The 23051-nt window shown below is 41.2% G+C and overlaps 1 protein-coding gene across 1 annotated transcript; it reads right to left on the bottom strand.

Moving 5' to 3' along the window:
* Positions 1 to 2590: 2590 nt before the first annotated feature.
* cyp7a1 (cytochrome P450, family 7, subfamily A, polypeptide 1) lies at positions 2591 to 7797 on the bottom strand. The gene is made up of 8 exons (XM_071530861.1): positions 7715 to 7797; positions 6205 to 6445; positions 5860 to 6063; positions 5393 to 5587; positions 5057 to 5256; positions 4118 to 4248; positions 3740 to 3918; positions 2591 to 3600 (listed from the first exon to the last, which is right to left on the bottom strand). The coding sequence occupies exons 1-8, from the start codon at positions 7795 to 7797 to the stop codon at positions 3298 to 3300; spliced, it is 1536 nt and encodes a 511-aa protein (XP_071386962.1). The 3' UTR covers positions 2591 to 3297.
* Positions 7798 to 23051: the final 15254 nt, after the last annotated feature.

Below are 23051 nucleotides of genomic sequence, written 5' to 3'. Positions count from 1 at the left end.
CATTCGCCACAATGTGTGGGGCTACAAAATAGCCACTATAATGCCCTTTGGTCACAGAGAGGAATGCTAACAATCCAACCATGCAGTTTCAGGGAAACTCAAGGACAAATTCATGAACTTAAGACACGCCGAGTTCAGTTCACTCCGGGTGAGTTGGCTTTACTTCTCCTCTCTCCTTTCCTCTTTCTTGCTGTCTCCCAATCTCTCTATCTCTCTGTCTCTCTCCGCCCCCTTAAAACAGCAAACACATGCACCTACTTTCAAGTTTATTTTCAACCAAATACTCCAAATACAAAACCATGTGGCCTCAAGTAAATCTCTGTGCTGGGCTTCACACAACTGTGACTGTCAATACAGTGTAACAGTGTTATCGGATTCAATATATATCGGGCTTTAATATCATAAAAGTGTCTGCATCTGTATATTTGTGAAAAGCATGCTAGTTTTGACACATGCTAGCTTCAGGAACATATAAATATTGCTAAAGCTATGAGCTTCAGATGCCTCTCAACCTTCAAAAACAGAAATATTCATATTATTTTTCTAAAGTGCACTGAAGTTCTTATTGACTATCATTAACCTTGGCTGGCCCTCTGTATATTTGTGCATGTGTGGGTATTTGTGTGTCTGTGAACACTTTAGGGCAAGCGATTGCGTCAGATCACACAGACAGAGTGTACAAATCAATTGATTTATTATCTATTTGTGGATATAACATGCACACGTCAACACATTAAAATCACATTGCAAAACACACAGCATGATTTTCTTTGCTGCTGGGAGTGAAAGAAACTTCAATGTGTCATGTCATTTTTTTACTAGCATTCTGTAACTTCTGTTTAAAGTGCTGTTTCGGCATGTTGTCTTTCTTCAGGGGACTCAGGTACTTCTGCTTTTCAAATAACTTCATATTTGAATTCTTCCGGGACCAGCAGTGGAAATGAGGACCATAGTGTAGTTTACTCAGCAGAAATCTCACACTGACTTGTGCAAATGATGTCGGTAACACTTTATAATAAGGGTACATTAAGTTAGTTAATGCAGTTAACTAATGTGTCTGGTAATCATTTACTAATGTTAATAAGGTATTAATTTATACATTATTTAATAGTCATCTTTATAAACTATTAAATAATGTATAAATTAATACCTTAGTTAACATGAACAACATTAGTAAATTACACATTAGTTAACTGTTAATTAAGGGTTAGTTAACGCTTATTAAGCATTAACTAACCCTTAATTAATGTACCCTTATTGTAAAGTGTTACCATGTTGTCAGATGTTGCCAGTCTCTATCCCTGCTAAATTGCTTTAGAAATATGTCAATGTACAGTCTTCCCATTTAGGGAGATACAACTTATCTCACTGGCAGCAATAATAGATAGTGAGGGGAGTTGTTCACTGATATTTGAAGGTCAGCACTGGCCAATAATCAGGCACTTCACTCAAATGTTTAAGGACTTTCACAGTTCAATGACAACGACCTGTTTCAGATACAGGCAGTCAGAGAGAGCAAACTACAAGGTCAATGTCTGTAGATTAAGCTACAAGGAAGCTGTATCTTCTACTACAAGGTGAAGTCAGTAAAATTGTACTGATTACAGTCATACATCCACAACAATTGATAAAAAGAGTTTCACCGGCCTGCACTACGGCCTCCACGCTTCTGCCTCACAAAATAATCAGCAGGCATGAAATGACCAGGTACGAAACAAACAGCCATAGAACACAATGGTGGAGCTGATGTGGTTATGGTATATGCAGAGTTGTTATTCGATTGTCCCACGTACATGTAGTCCATTATGTGGCGAGAACATAAACATCAAAATCACCCATATGTCCCTGGTAGATCGTTGTTGAACACCATTAGCATTATCACAAAAGTGGGAAAATGACAACTTGTCTCAGCTCTAAAGCTAATGTTAAATTAGGGCTAGGACTTGGACTCAAAGGAGAGCCTGGAGATTAATTTCAGATGTTTATGCTTCATCAGACACAGTCGCGACAAAATGTTAGGGTTTGTTGCAGCTTTTAATAAAGCATCTGAAATTAATCCGAGTGCTCTAAGCTCTCCTTTGGGTCAAGTCCTATAGTGAAGTTACCCAGGGATTGTCCTGCTATGTGAGTATTATCAAATGAATCAAAGCGAGATGCTCACCCATCAATGTTAAATTATATGTAGCTAAGTTTAGCATTTTTGTGTAGGAGATTAGTAACATTTACAGGAAATATGATATAAAGCATTCATTGGTAACACTTTACAATAAGGGTACATTAATTGTTAGTTAATGCTTAATAAGCATTAACTAACCCTTAATTAACAGTTAACTAATGTGTCTGGTAATCATTTACTAATGGTGTTCAGGTTAACTAAGCTATTAATTTATACATTATTTAATAGTCATCTTTATAAACTATGAAATAATGTATAAATTAATACCTTAGTTAACCTGAACACCATTAGTAAATTACACATTAGTTAACTGTTAATTAAGGGTTAGTTAATGCTTTAAGCATTTAATGCTTTAAGCATTAAGCATTAACTAACCCTTATTAAGCATTAACTAACCCTTAACTTAGTGTACCCTTATTGTAAAGTGTTACCCATTCATTTATTATCATTCATTAAAAAAAAAAAAAAAAAAAAAGACAGAATCTTAAGGCCATTTAATAAAAAAACAAACAACTTCATATTGCTAAAAGGTCAGTATTTAATACCTTGGGTAATGCTTGTGGCCTACTATCACTCAACATAGTCTCATCACTTGACCAATGGGACAGTCTGCCAAAAACATAGGACACTGCAAGTGCAACATAAATATACAGCGCAGTCTATTTACATATGCAAGTGCAACAAAAATATACAGCTCAGTCTATTTACATATTGTATACAGCAAGGCATCATCATTTGGAATTTTTGTGTGTTAAATATACACTATGTACAAGCAGGGACCACTGTAAAGAAACTGGCTCAGGTCAAGATCCTTCGGAGAAGAACAGTCGAGGTCCTTTGCTCCACAAAGAGCCAAAAGGCTTGAGCAAGGTAGTAAGTAAGTACATCTAAACACGTACTGCACAGAGTAAACCTCTGCTTTTGGAAAGGTCTACTGAGTTCTATTTTAAAGGGTCAGTTCACCCAGACAAGATGGGCATCAGATTGGTCTCTTGACAGAAGAGGAAAAGCTCAGAATCACCTTCCACCGCTCAGGTTGGTCAATTCTAAGGTCTAGAACTGTGTCCATCGTAAAGCACTCCGCCTTTCCCAGTCCAGATGAAACCCAGTACGCTCCTCTCCTACTGGCTCGATTTCAGCTTGTACCTGAAATCCACATCGTAGGTCGGCTGGAGGATTCCCAGGCCGGTGCGGGATTGGTCAAGGGGTGGGACTTTGACGGCAGGGTCCAACAGCTCCATGTCAAAGTACGACAGCACCAGAGTCAGAAACTGCTTGATCTCGTGAACGGCGAAAAATCGGCCGGGGCATTTCGTGACGCCGGAACCAAAGGGCATGTAGAAGTACCGCAGCCGACGGCCACCGCGGTAAAAGGTGGTTTTCTCCTGACCCTTTTCATCCAGGAATCGGTCAAACTTGTACTCCTGTAGGGTGGGAGGGACAGAGAGAGGGAAGAGAAAGAAAAAAAATGTTATGTCTCTTTCTTAAATTTGTATTAACAAGGTTTCTGTGACTTGAATTTGCTACCGTAATAGTGATTTATGAAGGGATCGTTCTTCTTACATAGGGGTCTTCATAGATTTCGGGATCGTAGTGCAGCATGGGTGGATACAGGGCGATGACGTCATCCTTCCTTATACGGTAAGCCTCCTGGTTGTCAAGGTGAAGCAGGAAGTCCTCCTTGGCAACGCGCACGTTCATGGAGGCACTGGAGAGACGCATGGCTTCCTTTATGATGCTGTCTGTGATGGGAGCGGGAAGAAAGAAATGTATTAGGCTTACCATGTTTCTTTGCTGCATTGGCAATCTCAGGACTATGAAACATGAACGTGTATTTTTCAGTAAGTGAGTCTGTCCTAACAAAGGAAAGCCACAACTTACATACAGTATACTTCATATGGCAGTATCGTATGATTATCTTATATTATCAGGTAATCATACCCAGAATAGGCATATTGTCCAGCTCTTCCCTGGTCAGGGTCAGTCTAGGGTTGCTGGGGTCGGCCGCCTGACCCGAACTCTCCATAACTTTCTGTACTTCTTCACGGGCTGCTTTCATAGCATCTGGACTCCTGCACACAGATACAGTACACTGTTAGTATGGCATCTATATACTGTATACACATATGCAGACAGAGGTATATTGTACAGTTTGGCTACAGCAGTTCACAAAGATAGCAGTTCACTTTGAATCATGTACCATGTCCATTTTGCTGCTCTCTATTTTTGATTGATGCAACACAATAGTGATTCAACCTACATCCAGTGCGTGAAATCTTTTACATTTGCTGTTCTAAACACCCGGTGTCTGGTAGGTCTTTCCTGGGAAAAATCCTTGGGTACACAGCACTTCATTTATTTTCATTTATTTTTTTTGTAATAAGATAATATCGGGAATCCAGCGGGAGCTCATTGTTAGATCCCTGTATGCTCTACCCAGTCACACCGAGGGGGAAGTAGCTTAGATTCCTACCTGTGTTCAGAGGTGTTACCAAACCATGCTACAAGACTTCTTATCTGCTCCAGCCTGACCCCAACACAGCTCTCTATCTCAACTGTATCTACTCTGTATCAGCACAGTGCCTGCAATCAGCTGTTTGAGTGCTCATTCATGTGATGCAACACTTGATAGCCTCCAAAAGGGAGAATAGATTGTGCAGAATTGACCAGATATATCAGCGCTGAAATGATCAGTTCTGAATCAAAAACTGCACCGAAATTAAATACTGTTGAGAGGGCTTAGTGGTACGTTTAGAAATGCAATCAACTGTTCACAGCCACTGCTGCCAAAAGATCAGTGGGCCTCCAATATGGCTGCCAGAGGGTGTGTTAGATCCCCTGGAAGCCCACCATAGAGAAGAAACATAAATATTGCAGTACCTGATCATGTAGAACAGACTCCAGAAGGTAGCAGGTAGGGTGTTGGCCTGGGAAGCCCAGAGCAGGGCGACGTGGGTCCTGGCCTTGCTCAGGTCGTTGAAGGTAGATAAGGAATCGTTCAGTAGCATTCTCATAGAGATCAGGTCAGAGACGTTCTCCCTCTTGGACAGGTTCTCAGCATGCATGGTCTTAGCCAGGTTCTGAAAGATAATATTGGGGGTTGGGGGTTCAGCTCCCTGGCATCTTGACAGTGGTTGTTTCATTTGTTTCACTGTGACCGATTTGTTTTGTAATTTTAGTCCCTGATACAAGCGTCAGTAGGAAAAGTCTACTAACCTCTCTGGCGCTGTAGGCGCTCTTGAAGACGTGGATGGGCAGGCCGGCCACCAGTGCCGGGAAGATCTTGTCAAACTCCTTGAAGTTCTCCAGAGCGTTGAGTACCAAGGCCTTCTCGGCCGCCTGCCGAGCCTGGGACTTGTCTTCTCCGAGCTCCTTGCCAAACAGAGTCAGGTAGCCAGACTCAAACATCACCTAGAGGACGGCATAAGAAATGTCTACTGTTAGGAGGGTTGGGAACATTACTTTTGATCTCTCATCAAACTGCAGGGGGTTTAGGCCATGCAATCACACCCAAGCACGTTATCCAAAATACACATCAAATGACTGCAGAAGAATAATCAGACTGTTCTCGCTGTGTTCTCGCTGTGCATCGCAGAACCCTGGGCCCAGTGGTGAACTAGCTTCTCCCATGTCTCAAATTCCATGAAGTCCATTCTTCCAGCCACCATCCACCATTAACTAACCTTATAGCAGAAGGCGAAGATGCCATCCACTTCCCAGCGGTCAGTGCTGAGTGTGTCCGACCTCAGCATGGTTTCCTGGAGATGGCCCATCATGGTTTCTATCAGGGAGGGCAGAGCCCTGCCCTGCAGCGTCTTCAGAAAGGTCTGGTGGAGGTTCTCCGTGGTGTGGCCGTGGCGTGGGTCAAAACTGTCATGGCCGAACGCCTGGTGAGGGAAAGGGAGAGAGAGTTTACAACAATCCATTTGTAGGATTTGTATATGGATTTGATATGAAAAGGTTCAAACATGGTCCTTGATAGAATACAAAATAGCAGTATCTTAAAAAACCAAATCACACATGCTCACCTTGACAGACGTAGTGAAGTGGAATATCCTCCAGTCCAGGTGTCTGCCCTGTCGGATGACAGAGTGGTAGGAGAACGGGTCACACAGGAAGTGGATGTACCGGCCAGCAATCTTGCAGGTGAAAATATGGCCGAACATCTTCTGGCGGCTACGGAGGAACTGGAGAGGGTTGGCCCCGAACTGCAGGGCGCACCCCAGGTAGGGGATGAAGCCATTTTCAACTGCAGGCTCACCAGGTCGCCTATGGAAAATGGATAGTGTTAGGGTTAGGGTTAATGTTTGGTATACTGACAAAACACATCACCAATGTTTTGTGGTTGCCAATCCCTAATATAACACAGCGGTGATCCAACCTGTAGTTTCCAATGGTGGATAGACACTTACATACTGAGGTAAGGCCAGTTGAGTACTAACTGATTAAATAAACCTACACATTTAATGTATATTTTCTATGCCTTCATAGGGCTGTATTTTTAAATATCAGTGTACAGTGTTGCAACACTGAAAGATGCCAAAATTCCAGGCTAAATTTTCATTGATTTCGTTGATTGATGCTTGGCAACTGACCCAATAAATCTTATTTTCAGCTGAAATGCTTTATTGCATGTATTAATAATACTATGTTAATCCATGTTTTTAATGAGCTAGACACTTGAGTTGGTTTACTGACATGTTGATAAATATTATAAATATGCATAAAATATAAATAAGGCTGGTCAGTCTTAAAGAAGAGAATAGATACAACCATGCTCAGGGCAGAAAAGCCAGCAACAAAAATCTTCCATTGAATGAGGTTAACAACAGGGAATTCAAAATGCAAATATCCAATTTAAAAACGAGCAGCTTCCTCATACTGATAGCCAAACTAGAATGCATTCAGACATTGTTAAGGAGCCATGTTATCCTGACATTATGAAGTTAACATCACCCTCCCAACAACCATAACATCATCCAAACAATACAGCCCAGATACCAATGTTGTTCTAGTTCCGTAGCAACCACCATGTCAAACCTCCAATGTAATCTGATTATTATTATAATAGAAAACAGAGGATGTATTTTAATATAATATGTAATTCACTTATTATACTTACTGCAAGTAGCCAAACATCCAGCACATCGCTAACTACATCCTCATCCTAAGTATACATGGCCAATCCTGACAACTTGTAACAATCTGCTAAAAACAGTACAGTCTAGGACAGTGGTTCTCAATCATTTTCCCCCAGATAGACCCAAATTAGACCCATGGACCCCGCAAAGACATCTGGAACTCCTTCAAAGACCGCTGGAACCCTCTCAAGCACCCCAAGGTGTCCTAGGACCCCACTTTGAGCTCCACTGGTCTAGTAAAAGCCTTAACCTGCAGCATAAGGAATACTACACACAGTGCTGTTTCTAGATGATTGCTCCATCCATGCATGTTAGATGTCTCACCTCTTGCATATATAACTGTCGTGCAACATGCTCTCTGTCCATCAACCCGCCCAACGAAGTCAATTTGTCTTACCTGTGTCGTATTCCCACAGCGAGCCAGAGAAGACAGCAGCATCCCACCACTACTGCCCAGATCAGAGCGATGCTTATTATCATGGTGATGATGAGAATAGGATCCAGCACAGCAGGGGATCCAACACAGCTGCCTCACACAGATCAGCGGGGTAACTGACTGACCTGTGCACTAACTGACTGGATAACTCACTGACCTGCCTGATGTCTGTGGTCCTAGACACAGTGAAATGTATCTAAAAGATTCTAGCTCAGATGGATAGAGTGTATCTCTGTGTGGATTCCAGTAGCCGAGGCTGTCTGTCTAAAAGCTGCAGTTTTCCAACCCACACAAGCGGTTAGACAATGCTCATTCCAGCCAGGAATGAATGAAAAGTGTCTCTGCAAAGAAGCACACAGCTAACCAACCGATTGTGTAAGCCACAGTGTGTGAGTGAGTGTGTGTTCAAGTTAGTATGTGTGACTGTGTGTGTCAGGTTTTTATACTTTGGTGCATCAGGCTGGGTTCTATGACAGAGGGCCGGGAACGGTTGATGATGTCATCTCTGGAGGAGTGATTGATTTCTGGCTTAAAGCCTGCCCCTCCCTCCCATCTATCTCCTGTTGTGATATCTGATGTGTAACCTGGTGGTGGTAGCCTGGTATCTCACTGGGATTTCTCTTGGAAAAAGGATTCCATGCATGTGTGTGTGTGTGTGTGTGTGTGTGTGTGTGTGTGTGATGGCCTTGACTGTAGTCCATGGACAACTTTACCTGAAGGACAGGAGACTGTACCTTGATAGCACTGCTAGGTTGGCAAATAGATTCAAGGTCCCTGCTTTGCTGTGTGTGTGTGTGTGTGTGTGTGTGTGTGTGTGTGTGTGCGTGTGTGCGCGCATATGTGTGTAGGTGGAAGACTCGAGACTTGTTATAGTACTGCTGGTGAAGAGAGAAGAGCCATTGGGTGTCTACTAAATTTATTTTTCCAGCATCTGTGATGGAGACAAACACTTTCATGAACTGGCCATGGGCTGAATCACTATTGTGTTATAGCAATCAGCAATAGAGAGGATCACAACAGGCATTTTTTTTTGGTGAAAGTTTTATGTGTAGTGTGTACATTAATAATGTGTACATTATGACTGCGCCTTTGATTTTTTTCCAATCGCATGGCGCCAAATGATCAGACGTAAAAATCCTGTGCGTCTTGTTTACATTGGAGTGAAGCTGTGAGAGATCACCAAACTACAAGCGTGGAGGGGAATCTGCAAACAAACGAGTAAATGCATAGTTTTCACATGAACCCGGGCATGTTGCGCTATTTCTAATATTTAAATTGACCGGTGCATGTGTACACGTACCACAATGTCGGGAAAAAGATTGAGCAGGTAAATTTGACACTTGTTTTACATGATCAGGTATTTCTGTGGTAGGCTTTCAGGAGATCTGGCAGCCATATTGGAGGTCTCAGCTATTGGGCAACAATGACTGTGAACAGCTGGTCGTGTTTCTAAACTTATGACTTGGCCGTCTCTACAGAATTCAATATACATAGTTATTATCTGTGCTATTTTTACTGGATATTTATATTAGCCTGCTAAGTTTCTCTGCTGGTTAGCTAGCTGGTTGCTGTTAGCTAGTTAGCTAGCTAAAAGTTTGCTCAGGATAACTGAGCTGACTCTTCTCAAGCTACAACTCAGAGTCCTTTGGAGTAGAGACTAGGTCTAAAGACAAGACAGTTTCACAGTGTCACAGTGTCACAGTAACTTATGGAACCTTTGGAAACCAATATACATTATCATTCACCTTTACTTACAACACACAACACAACAATCTTTTTCAGGGAGGTCTCTTTTTCTAGCTCTATAAAAACTTTTAAACATTTCAATTCACTATCAAATGTTCTACTTATGTAACATTTTTTGTTCATTGTGAGTTCAGTTACAGAGAAACATTCCCTTCAAGTTGTGTCTTGCCTGTTGAAATAGTTACTCAGTCTGTTGGCACTGTGACAAAAAAAAACAACTATAAAGGTCAGCCAAAACAAAACAAAGAAACACTTGCTGTTCAGATTCATTGGCCTCTAGCTCTTTCCTTCCTGCTGAGTACATTAATTTGCAACAGAAACAACCAGTAGGCTCCTATTAGCTCAGACGGATGACACTTACCAGTAATGAGTAATGAGAATACTACTTTACTTGTTCACTGACAAAATGATTTCTCACTCTCAGCATGTGGATTTGAAAGAGTGATAAGTCAGCTGTATTTACAGGCCCAGCAATGGAAACAAGCCTTAGAATAATGCATACAAGTGACTGTGCCAGAAATAGTCAGACCAGGTGAATCTACATGAACGATATGATCCCTTTTCCATTTCCCCTGTTGAATCCATCTCAGTCATTACGGGGAGATGGAGATGAAGGGGAAGAGACAGGTTAGGAGGATTACAAAGGCTAGATATTTAGTAATAAAGGAGCAGGCAGACTTTTTCAAGAAAGCTAATCCATGGCTTGCAGGGAAAAATGGGAAGCTTGGCTGCATAACATGCTGCAGTGTAGGTAGGCTTGGGCTTCACAGCCATATGAAAGGGTCGAGGTTGGCAAAAAATAGTAATAATAGATTTTCAGATAGGAAGCAGTGGACAAGAGAGAAAGGCTCAGCTATCATCTGTGAGGAAAAGATCTGGGAGCATAAAGGGAGCCAAGAGCACAAAACGGCAGAAGGAATAACAAAAAAATATGGAGATGGCTAGTTGGAGACCAGGGTGGTCATTACAGAAACTTCTTAACTATGAAATCCTATCCTATCTCAGTTTAGGAGGATATTCAAGATGTTTGCCATTACAGAATAAGCTTTCCTAAATGCATTTAGGAGGCTGATCCTATCTTTACTCCAAATAGGCATTTAGTTATTACAGAAGCATCCTAACTTAACTCTTCCCCTTGTGCTGCTTACCTTGTCGTGGTGGGGAAGCTTGTGTGTCTCCGAGACCCTTGAGAGCTATACTGACAGGGGCCTAGCCCCCAGGCCTAGCCCCCAGTCTAGATGGAGGCAGATCGTCGAAGCCTTATGTCCCACCAGGGACGAAGAGGATTAAGTAAGTAAGTATCCTAACTTAAGAAAATCCTAATTTAGGAATCCTAATTTAGGACAGCACAGAACCTTAAATTCAAAATATTCCATTATAATGGAGCTCTCCCTGTCATTATGCAAGTAACGACAGCCTTGCGTTTTTTTGCCAAAGGAAATTTTCAAACAGAGCTGGGGGATCTCTCTTTGACTTCGCAGCCAAGTGTCTCCAGAAATGTAACGCAAGTCACCAAAGCCATATGTGCATTGGCTCCACCATACAGTTTCCACAGGATCCTGTTGAAGTGCGTCGGATAAAGGACTTCCTACGCCAGAGCGGGATGCCAGGGGTTACTGGGTTTGTTGATGGTTCCCCATCAAAGCACCCAGCGGTCCGGACGAGCCTGCCTATGTCAGTCGGAAAGGCTATCATGCCATCAGCGTTCAGGCCATTGGAGTGTTATCACTATGAAGTTACTAACACCATTGTAATGCCATGTTAGAACCAATATACTATTCAGCCAATGCTGGATCGATGAAAGGATGCGCCTACCCAGTATTTTTGTTGACATGGCCAAAATAAATTGATGAAATTGAGATTAGTGAACTTTGTCCTGAAGATCTGTGTGTGCTACCTATTTACCTTTCGGTATTTGACGTTGGAACTATTCAGCCAATATTGTACTGTTTACAGTAACATCAATGCCTACTTGGAAGAGGGCAGACCAAGCGGCTGGCTATTGGGTGATTCAGGATACCCTTTGAAACCCTACCTGATGAGCCCTGTCACCAATGAGCAATCAGAGGCAGAGAGGCGGTACAACATTGCTCACAAGAAGTGCCACAGCAGACAAGAAAGGCTGTATGGTATCTGGAAAGGACAGTAGGAATAAAACTTTTTCCCTGCTACTATTTTGATGTATCAGCCTTTCCATCTATTGACTAACTGTCGTCTTTATTAAATCAATTTAAGGTGGAGATGCCATGACATGAGTGGGGGTTACCTCCAATACACCCCTGAAAAGGTGTTAAGGTGGTGTTATTCATCAAAGCTACAACTGTACTACATAATATTTGCAGAATGGCGAACGTACCTGACCCAGATGTCAATGATGTGGAAGAAGACAACATTATTGCCCAACAACATGATGGTCCACCGACATTCTACAATATCATCATCTACTGTCCTTGGGATGCTGCAAACAGCTGTAACTGCCTCAGCAATTTAAAATTATAAGCCGGTCTCTTTTTTCGTGGTTTACATTAACGTTTACTGTCACCATAACGGTAATGTCAGTTATAAATTAGAAAAAGCAAATAAACCACTCTCGTGCACATTTTAAGTTGAATTCAGGCGTAAACTAGAAGGGCACTTGGAGAGCGCAGACCTCCGCCAAGGTTCGTGCTATTATTGCTTGTTCATGAGTCGGATCCGGATCCGCTCCAAAATTTAATGGGTTCTTCCTTGGTCCATGCTACACCCTTCCACAAAGTTTCATGAAAATCGGGCCAGTAGTTTTTCCGTAATCCTGCTAACAGACAAACAGACAAACAAACAAACAAACGGCACCGAAAACATAACCTCCTTGGCGGAGGTAACAAATGATTTTTTGTGCTGATATATGCAAGTTCATCTGTGATGAAATGAGATAAAGAGTGGTCAAGCATGTCATGTCAAAATTGGTGTACTAATAGATGAATCAACAACAGAAAGTCACTGTACCATTAATTGTCTGTGTCAGATGTTTTATCAACACTGATTCTCCCACAACAGTATTTCTACCTCACTGAGTTATCTGAAGCAACAGCAACAGCCATTACATCTACATTGTTGGAGTGATTACAGAAGCACTTTACAGAAGACTTCTTGAAACAGAACTGGCTCTCTTTCACTTCAGTGGGGCCTCCACTGTGATTGGGCGCGTATCTGGTGTTGCCACCCAATTGAAACAGCACTTTCCTGACCTCATCTTATGGCACTGCTCCAACCTTGACTTGAATTAGCAGTAGGGACACTATCAAGCAGAGTGTGGGTGTCAACAACTTTCAATCCTTCATGGGTAGGTTGTACAGAGCTACAGCTGAAGAACTCTTTCTGACCATAGGCAGAGTTCTTGGAATAAGGTGGGTGGCCTCAAGTGAAAGAACACTGAGGGCTGTATGGCAGCTGTATCCTGCCTTGAATGAGCATGTTGTGAGCGCAGCACAAGATCCTTGCCATGACAGTTGTGATCAGAACATGTACAAAGGCCTTTCAGCAAGGCTCACCACAGCAGCTTTTGTGACCAACCTTGGATTCATGAGAGATGCTCTTACAGAGCTTTCAGAGCTATCACTGTAATTACAGAGTGACTCCATCACTCTTCTCGTGGCCCAAACAACGGTCAGTCAGAAAGTGAAGGTATTTGAGGCAAGAAAGTCCATGATGAGCTCAAACCCCTGATCAATGCACTCGAGTCAGTAGGTGTCTCCACAGCTGAGTGTGTGAGGGGGTTTAGCACTATGAATGCTACCCTGACTCCAACAAGATGCTCCCTCTGTGTTGGCAGATTAAGTGCCATTATGTTTCTGATACGCAATGGCCCACCACTGGCACACTTCAGGCCTCAGCCCTATGTGAAGCTGTGGTTGTTGAGGGGAAGGGGTAGTGCAGATCATAAGGCTTGCAGGAAAAGAGAGGAGGAGAAAGTGGAGGGAAAAAGCCATCTGGTCTTTGCTTTAGTTACATTTTGCCTTAAACAAATGAAATAAGGTCTAAACAAAAGGAGTGAAGCCTATATGTCAATGTGATATTGACAGAAGCTGTAAGGATGCTTCTCTATGCTTACTTCCATGAGATGTTTGTTCTATCCAAGAAATCTTGGGAAGAACATTCTCCATAAGGACACAAGTATTGAGTTGGCATTCTTGGAATTGACATTTAGCCCTGGGACTGGGACAGTCCCAGGTGCTGCTGGTAGACTTTAGCATTCTAATAATTATTAATTAGTTTTGGCCTGAGGCAGAGAACATTAGGGTTAGCTAAAGGTTAGGAGAAAAAATACACCAAACTCCAGACTGGCTGATGGAAACAGTCATTCTTACCATGCACGCACAGGCTGGTTTCATAATACTCTTTCCTAGGGAGCGTTTTGTTTAGCTGTTATAATTAATTGGTGTTATGCAAGGCTGCCTTAGGGTTAGTCTTTGGTTAAGTTCATATTGAACTTACCCAAAGATTAACTGGTTGCACTTGCAGAGGTGGAGCGCTCGTACTCAAGTTGTCAAAAATGCTGCACTCTTTTACTTTGATTTGATGCTGCGTAGATAAATGTTTAAGCATGGGGCTTGTAGTCCCCCCTTCGACGTGAAGGTCTTGCCCCAAATATTGCATTTCCGTTTATTTATTGATTTCGAACGTCTGAGGCAATCTGCCATGTTCACTCCAGTAAACAAACCAGGGAGTTAGCACACACTTGTTTTACATCAGCTACAGCAGTTGTAGAAGAGAGAGGAGGAAAAAAAAGATTCCATAAGAGATTTGTTAGACTCTGAGTTTAACGAATCCAGGTATTTTACCCAGTTGGAACCCAAGCCTACTTTTCGTACAGACCTTTTATTAAGTGACTGTGGCTCTACAGTTAGGCATAGTACCTGATTGTCAGCGTACCAGGTGATGTCCAGCTTGGCCAGAAGAATTTGTTTACACCACTGCGATGCATGAACTTCACCTGGATGTTGTCCTGCTCCACATACATGATGATACCCACGTAGGGCTGAGATTGAATGGCCTCTGGTCGCCATGGAGTTTCACCAAGATCTTTGCCAGCTTCGACAGTTGATCTTGGCGCCTCACCAGAGACAGGGTGTGGCTTGTGTTGTATCTCTCTGGCAGAGACAGCATGTCAAGGTCTCGGCTATCAGACAGTCAAAGGAGAAGACCTCAGGTTCCTACGGTGTGAATTGGAGATGATTGACTGAATGTCTAGTGACAATTAGGATTTATTATGATTATTATCATCAAGCAGACACGTGTACAGGTACATGGACCCTACCATTGGGCCACACTAGAATCTAATTCACTCATCAACTAATGTGTTTAGTGTTGTTTAGTTCACTCTCAGGGCAGGATATTAAATTATAATGTTAATATTAATTATATTTTTAAAAAGAATCCCTGCCCCCAAACCCAAAATAATTTTAGGTGTTTGAGTGTCCTATTTTTTTTACTTCAACTTATCATATATATATATTAGGGTTCAACCAATATGGGTTTCGGTGAAGGCCGATAATTATGTTTGAAGCTACTAATAGACAATATTTGTGCCAATATTCAATATCTTTAAATATGATCATTTTCATGCCAATAAAAACATAAGATATTCTGTGTTTACCCCCAAAATTTTATTTTAATTTTATTGTCAGGGTGGAAAAGCTTTTAAACCATGGGCCACTAAAACTACTACCACTACTACTACTAGACTACTAATACTACTACTAATAATAATAATAACAATAAGACAAGGGCTAAGGCAACCAATGTAGTATTGATCAATTCTCCAATTATTATTATGTAATCAATCAAACTGCATCATATCTGTCATACTAGAGGTGGACGACATGACTGGATAATAAAGGGACATTATGGACAAACCAATATATTGGTCCAATCCTAATATAGAGTGTGTTATCATTGTTTTGTAAAGTGTCTTGTAATGCAGATTGCATATTTGGAGGGTTTTAGGGTGTGAGTGTCATAAGGTTATTACTAAAATCTGTCTGACTGACCATTAGGACATTCAGTCATTTCATCAGTCAGTCAGTTGATTTCCAGTTTATACTACAGTAACCCAGAGCTTCCCTCCTCCTTTCAGGTCACTGCTGGCTAAATGTTAGTAGATATCCCAATAGATCACTAGACACACTGCGAGTGTGTTTGCATGCATGTGAGTGTGTGCATATGTGTATGTTAGTGTGTGTATGAATATATACAGCTGTACTACGAAACCAAACCCCTTAATTTTATCCCTAAAATGTCCCTGAAACATTAATGATCCATTAAAAATAACATAGCTTTAATTAAGTAAGGTTAGTATCATGGGTTTATAAGGGATTTATTCATGGGTTGATTCACAGAGACACTAGTAATTAAGGGATTTTGCATGCCTTTTGTGCAGGTTATTAATGGTTTACAGGGTTATTAATGAGTTATTAATAGACAAGTTCCTGTCTCCCTGAATTTTACATTAAATTAGAAAGTAAGGAGTCAAGACTAAGGGGGAGTTTAAGGAGGTTTCGATGGGATCTCCTCCATTAATAACTCCCTTAATTAATTGTAAGTGAAATTAAGTAAAATCTAAGGTTATTTTAAGGGATTACTGGTTCGTAGTGCTATGTGCGAAAATGCACACACACATTTTGGAAAGGTTTTGTGATTTCAACATTAAATAGATATCAGTGCTTCATTGTTTACTGTCATTTCCTTACCTGGTGTTGTAACATGTCCACACACACACACACATACATATCTGCCTCAACAAGTGGAAAGGTTTTTCGTTATGGTGCAACCATGAAATACCAACTGTAGCTGTGCTGCCAGACACGTTTTCTTTGGAAGATGGATGGATGACTGGATACAATGGACAGATAGACAAACAGAGACGGATGATTTATGGATATTCAACATTCCAGGGGAGAGAGAGGTGAGGTGGTTATTATGTTTGTGCAACAACAGCACAAAACAAATATAATCATTTATGTTCTGCGCTCTCTCATCCGTGTTGTTTTTTGTTGTTCTCTTCTGTGAACCATAAAAAAAACAGAAAAGAGGTGTAACCAACTTAGAAAAAAAGTATGGAACCCAGTATAAGACGAAAACATGGGTACATGATACAAACGCAGCAGATATAGACAAAGTTATAAATATAATAGGATTTACTGATAAAGGAGAATTTGTATGACAGAAGATTATTTGTTTTAGTGAAAAAACATGCCACAGGGAATCCTACTGAGAAATTTAGACTCAAAGCAACCAGTTCATGTTTCATACTCAGATTTCAGATATATGAAATATGAATGTTCCAATATAGGTGTCAACATTGGTACTGTTTTTTTTGTGTAGCATTCAATGTTCTTTTAGCATACAAATCACCTGATAATGAATTATCAAACAAAACATTTTACATTTAAGGTATTTAGCTGATCCTATTTCACAGGACGACAAAAAACCAATAGAGCCAATAGAGCAAAAACACATCAAATTCACCCATGATGCATTGATCTGAAGATCTGATCATCCAAACCAGTTCTCTAGGTGATCAGAGACATATTTGGTCACTTTAACAATAGGCTAAAGTGTAAACGCAATACAATGCGTCTGCAATCCACTTAGAGCAACTAACACTGAAAAAGGTGTGGCGGTGCTGTCATTCATCGAAAGTGTAATCATGCATTGGTCTGATCCACAATTACTTGTTTGAACCCAAATCAAGCAAGCACTAATGTGATGTAATAATACACTTTGAATCAAGATATATTTTCACTTATTTTCACTTTAGCCTTCACTTTTGCATGTCACGTGACCTGTAGCTTCAAACTCTCCTAAGTTTTGTTTTTCACTAAAAAAACATAAAAAAAAAAATGATATTGTAGGTAGGGCTGGATATCGTTGAAAGGTTTCACTACCTGTAATTTCAATACCAGTGCCAAGTTAATGCTTTTTTTCTATACTTTTCATGAGGCAATCAATATCATAGGGACTAGACTGCAAAGTGGGACAATCATTCACAGCAGCACAGCGTACGGGGGGGCTTTTATTTTGAAGGTATTTTGAATCGATGCGTTTACACTGGGGAAAAATCTTAGCTAGTACAGACACATGCAAATAATCTGCTTTTTTCCATACTTTATTGTTGTTTATTGTTCTTTTGAATATTTTCTGTGCCACAATCCAATAATAAATGATCACATCGAATGATAAAAACGTACAATCTTCAAATAACAAATGGCTATAACAAATAATGAATGCACAAATCATCAAGTAAGGGATATTCACATCAAATAATGAAAAGCCAACTATCAAATAATGAATACACGCATATAATGAAAATGTAAAGTGAATTAACATCAACCAGATCCTACATACATATTCATACAGGCCACATTGATATGGTTGACCTTGAGACTTGTTTATCTCTGCGCCCCTTATCTTTATCCTGATATGTATTGCATATGATGCACTGTTCTATGTGCTGTCCTTATGAGTTAATTATTTGATAAATAATGATGGAAACACATTTGTTGTAAATTATGCGATAGGCTTGGCATGATGGGCCTTAAAAATTGTTCAGTTTCATTGCACACAGGTTGGCTTTGGACTTTAGCTAGTGCATTAGAATATTGGGTAACTCTTTACAGCAAGTGTTCATTACTAACATGAACATGTTTACTAACATGAAATAAACATGAATGATATTAACAAAGATTAGTTAATGTTAAATGCACATGAACAACTGCATTAATTATTGTTATACATGTCTGCTAATATGTTATTAATGTTAAATAATGTGTTTACTAACATGAAAGCACTTCAATTAATGCCATGATATATTTAAGTAATACATATAATATATAATACACTGGCATCAACAAAGATGTATAACAACATTACTTATGCAGTTGTTATGCATTTAATATGAACTCGTCTTTGTTATAGCCACTGTTCATGCTTAGTTTATGATAGTAAAACAAGGTTAAATTAAATTCAACAAAATAAATTAAAACATTAATTATAGTTGGATATCAACAGATCATAGTGGCGCTATGAACTATGCATTTACTCAAGCATAGTCAGCTTTTTCATTTATTTACCATTGACATAGATAAGCCTGAGTTTTTCCAGGGTCAGGGTTGAGAAATTGTTTTCACCGTCACAACAGCAGAAATGCTTACAGCAGCCAAATTATGCAACTGTTCCCAACAACAACCCCTGACCCCAGGAAGACTATTTGGCTGCCATGGCATCAGTTAATGCTGAGCCTGAAATAAACAAATGACCAGGCGACGCCTAGAGTGAACTATAAAGTAGATGACTGGATCCTATTTTAATGTACTCCTATGAGTAATGTATGACTTCCAGTGAGTGATCATAAGGTGTTTACGGAGCCTGGGAGTGGCCATTGGGAGAGGAAAAAAGTTATATTGAGTCCACGATTTACTGTAACGTGCACATGTTTTAGTTCATTCGTGCGCACAAGATACAATTCGTTCCCTTGATTTCGTTAAACTGTGCAGTTTAGGAAAAAATGCAACTTAAAAGGAACCTTTTAGGTATTGCAGATAGGCCTAGTAAGGATTTGGTATGTTAATATCCATTGTCTGTTTACACTGAATAGGCAGATCCCCCAAATATTGAACATATTTAGCCACTTAACCTTCAGGCCATGTAAACACAATCAGGTGCTGCAACACACCCAGGACAGCGCCACATTTAAACAAAATCACCAATATGTGCACTGACTTGTGCACTCGTGAAGAGCGCATGTATTATATATCCAGAGCACGATATCACTATTTCGAGGGCACGTTTTGGCAATTTGTGCACGTAAAGAGGAAATCGAGGGAACGAATTGTATCGTGTGCGCACGAAAAAAGAAAATGACAAAACGACGTTACAGTAAATCGTGGCCACAACATAAATTATTTTTCTCCCGATGGCCACTCCCGGGCTCCGTAGGTGTTACAACCACCAATATAAACAAAAATCTATTTTATATTTTATTTTATTTTCATGCTAAAATACCCTATCCTTATACAACTTGCATCAGTTTGATGTCACTTACAATGATGTTTACCATGAATTTAGGTCAAGGATTTTTGTCAGCCTATAAAGGTGGCAATATATCGCAATACAAAAATGTGACATTACGTATCGTGGGGCAGAAAACGGAATCGTGATATTAGCTCCATTTTATTCTGCTGTAGTAATCACAAATGCCAATGACAGAACTCTGACTAACATTTCAATTTAACTGGACAGAAGTTCCAGAAGGTCAGGGCAGCCAATGACAGAGGGCGTTATCGGCAGGTCAGCCTCAAAATCTCAACAGACAAATATAAAAGGTGTTACAGTCTTGGTATTGACCTAGAAAACCAATGTCAGACAGCTAGATTGCCTCTGTGGAGGTCACAGTCTATAAAAGAACACCAGACAAAGATATCAGACAGAAGCTAATGTACAAGTGTCAATGCCGTAAGATTAATGAATCAAGGATGTTAAATCAAGCATGAGCTTGGTCTGTAGTCCAAGTTTGTTTGATATTATAATCAGTCATCTTGGTCTACTGGTGGAAGAGTAACCTTTAGGTTAAACTTGTAAACAACATTGTCCGGTTGCCCTCACGTCAACAATAATGAAGTGCTTTGAAAGACTGGTCCTCTCCCATATCAAAGCCACCATCCCCGCCTCTCTGGACTCACACCAGTTCCCCTGTAGAACTAACAGATCCACAGAGGACGCCATCTCTCTGGCACTTCACACTGTCCTGACTCTGCTGGAGAAACAAAGCACATACGTGAGGATGCTATTCATAGACTACAGCTCTGCTTTCAATACTGTCATCCCCAGCAAGCTCACCTCCAAACTCCACCAGCTAGGCCTCAGCTCATCACTATGCAACTGGATCCTGAACTTTCTGTCAGAGCGTCCTCAGGCAGTGAGACTGGGCCCCCACCTGTCCTCCGCTATAACTCTGAGTACTGGCACACCACAAGGATGTGTACTGAGCCCCATCCTCTACTCTCTCTTCACTCACGACTGTGTTCCTGCATGCGCCACTAACAACATCATTAAGTTTGCAGATGACACGCCGCTGATTGGGCTGATCTCCAACAGTGATGAAACAGCCTACAGAGCTGAGGTGCTGAACCTGGTGAGCTGGTGCTCAGAGAACAACCTGTACCTCAATACCGCAAGGACCAAGGAGCTAATCATCAACTTCGGAAGGTCGCGGAATGACGGGTACTCCCCCAGTCTTCATCAACGGAGACAGAGTGGAGAGAGTGTCCAGCTTCAGGTTTCTGGGCATTCACATCTCAGAGGACCTCACATGGTCCACTAACACCACAGCACAACGGTTGTTTTTCCTGAGGACGCTGAAGAAAGCTGGTCTGCCCCAACAGTTGCTGGTGACCTTCTACCGCTGCGCCATAGAGAGCATCCTAACATACTGCATCTCGGTGTGGGATACAGCTCCCGGCTCTGGAGGACATCTACAGCTCACACTGCCTCAGGAAAGCTGCCAGCATCTGTAAGGACTCCACACACCCATGCCATCGTCTGTTTGAACTCCTTCCATCTGGCAGATATAAGGCCTTTTTTGCCCGCACCTCCATACTGAGAAATCTCTTTTCTTCCCCAGAGCCATATCTGCTCTGAATCAGTCCACCAAGTATTCCCCCATAAACTGTCTGACTGCCCCCATATTGTCTGCCACAGCTGACTTCCCATGCACACACATACTGCACTATGCCACCAAATAAGCTATATAGTTACACAGGGGTCCACTCTCCTTCATTCTGTGTTACTGTCTGGATATTGTGTTCTGTTCTATTCTATAAACCTGGTGACAATGTAATAACCACTATCTGCTGAGAACATCCATGTAGCCTCCTTTGTAATCTTCTCTGTGACCCAAAACTAATCAACAGAACTATGCACAGTCTGCCTTGTGTTCCAGTCTGTACCGGTTTCCATCTACTTTCTGTTACATCTTATCTCTGCCTCATTGTCAAGATGCTGCTGATGATTCGCATGGCTCATGAGTTGACATGGTCTCTTACTGTGCACTAACACCAAAAGCTTCATGAGCAGCGCTACTCGCTCATAATATAATTCCATGACTTTTCCATAACTAAGTTGGAGCGCTTCCATGACCTCAAAGTGTTCTTCCTTCCTGGTTTGTTCATGTTTTTCTACTTTCTCTGACCTAGAAGGATACAGACTCACACACACAGGCCTAAACAGAGCACAGGCTCTCCATACACACCTTGCGTGAGCAGAGAGTGTGTGTAGAGTACTATACAGTCTGGAGACTTGAGAACTTTGAGGACAAATTCCACAAGGGACTGCAGGGTCAAGGATACAAGGTTCAGATGTACAAGGTCAGGGTGGCCAGTGATAGGAAGTTACATCCAACACTTTGAAATATTACAGGGAACTGCAATTCATTTTCAGTTTATTTGAATGTGATTTCACCTGTTGATCACCTGCCTTCATCTTAGAGCAAACATATTACATACATGCATCAAAGCACTATTTATACAACATGCTTTATTATAAAATGCCAGAATAAGTGTTGTCCTATACCGTCATAAATATTTAGCTATACATACTGCTATATACATCACTATGGCTTTGTTCAGACTGCAGGCAAATCCAATTTGGTTCTCAAATCCAATCTTTAGGATTGACTGACACTGTTATTTGCAAGCGATCAGGTTGGATTTGTGTGTTCAGACACCGTTAAAGGAACACTTAGCCATTTTTTAACCTTATCTCTATATATGAATATATGAGACGGCAGTCCGACTGTGACCGGGAAGCCGTTACACGTTCGCCACCACACTTTTTAATTCAGCTTGTGGAAAGCTTCGAAAAACCATTGAAATGGCAGTCCAAGATGTAACTGTAGAGGACGTGATGGCATTTTTGCAGAGTCTACTGTTCAGCCCTACTTGTAGAGGAACTGTGGCATCAGGAGCAACAAGAGGAGTGAGCAAGGCATCTCTTGCAGCCACAGCGGTGGGGGAAGATGCTAGCATGGAACCGCCCGGGCTAACAGTGACTGGTGGTGTACCTGTTTACAATGTACATCAATGCCTACTGAGTCCCTGTGTTGCCACAAATTTCAACGGGGACTTTTCTGTTGGAGACTTTATTCAGGATTCCCAAGGTTTAATTGGAAGAGGCAACCTATGCCAGCGGGTCCGAGAGAGCACATGTACATATTTTACAACTTGGCTGACAAGCTACCATCAAGTCACCTAATATGATCTTTGACACTGGATGCTAAATTTGGCTAATTCTGCAGGTAGTTAGGGGAGAGCGGGGTAAGATGAGCCAGTGGGTAAGTTGAGCCACTCTGTGTATCCTAGCAATAATAAACAATATGTGTCATGTGACCAGGCACTTAGGAAGAGACTTCCATTTCAACATGGCTGCAATGGAACCAGCCACATAGGACAAGTAGTAAGTACATTTATGCCCATAAAACTGATTTTTTCAACAAAAAGTATATTTTTTACCTACATTC

This window comes from Centroberyx affinis, unplaced genomic scaffold (genome assembly GCF_046629955.1).
Source record: "Centroberyx affinis isolate AG114_WGS23_722 - 3 ecotype Tasmania unplaced genomic scaffold, CSIRO-AGI_Caff_v1 ptg001989l_1, whole genome shotgun sequence".
Lineage (NCBI taxonomy): Eukaryota > Metazoa > Chordata > Actinopteri > Beryciformes > Berycidae > Centroberyx > Centroberyx affinis.
This window is presented reverse-complemented; position numbering and strand designations above follow the sequence as displayed.

What these genes read in the sequence shown, in the direction of transcription:
- cyp7a1 (XM_071530861.1), bottom strand. Translation starts at nt 7,797, where the DNA reads ATGATAATAAGCATCGCTCTGATCTGGGCAGTAGTGGTGGGATGCTGC. An exon ending in ACTTCACTACGTCTGTCAAG is followed by an intron (nt 6,064 to 6,204) that starts GTGAGCATGTGT and finishes TTCCCTCACCAG; the next exon opens with GCGTTCGGCCATGACAGTTT. An exon ending in TCTTCGCCTTCTGCTATAAG is followed by an intron (nt 5,588 to 5,859) that starts GTTAGTTAATGG and finishes GCCGTCCTCTAG; the next exon opens with GTGATGTTTGAGTCTGGCTA.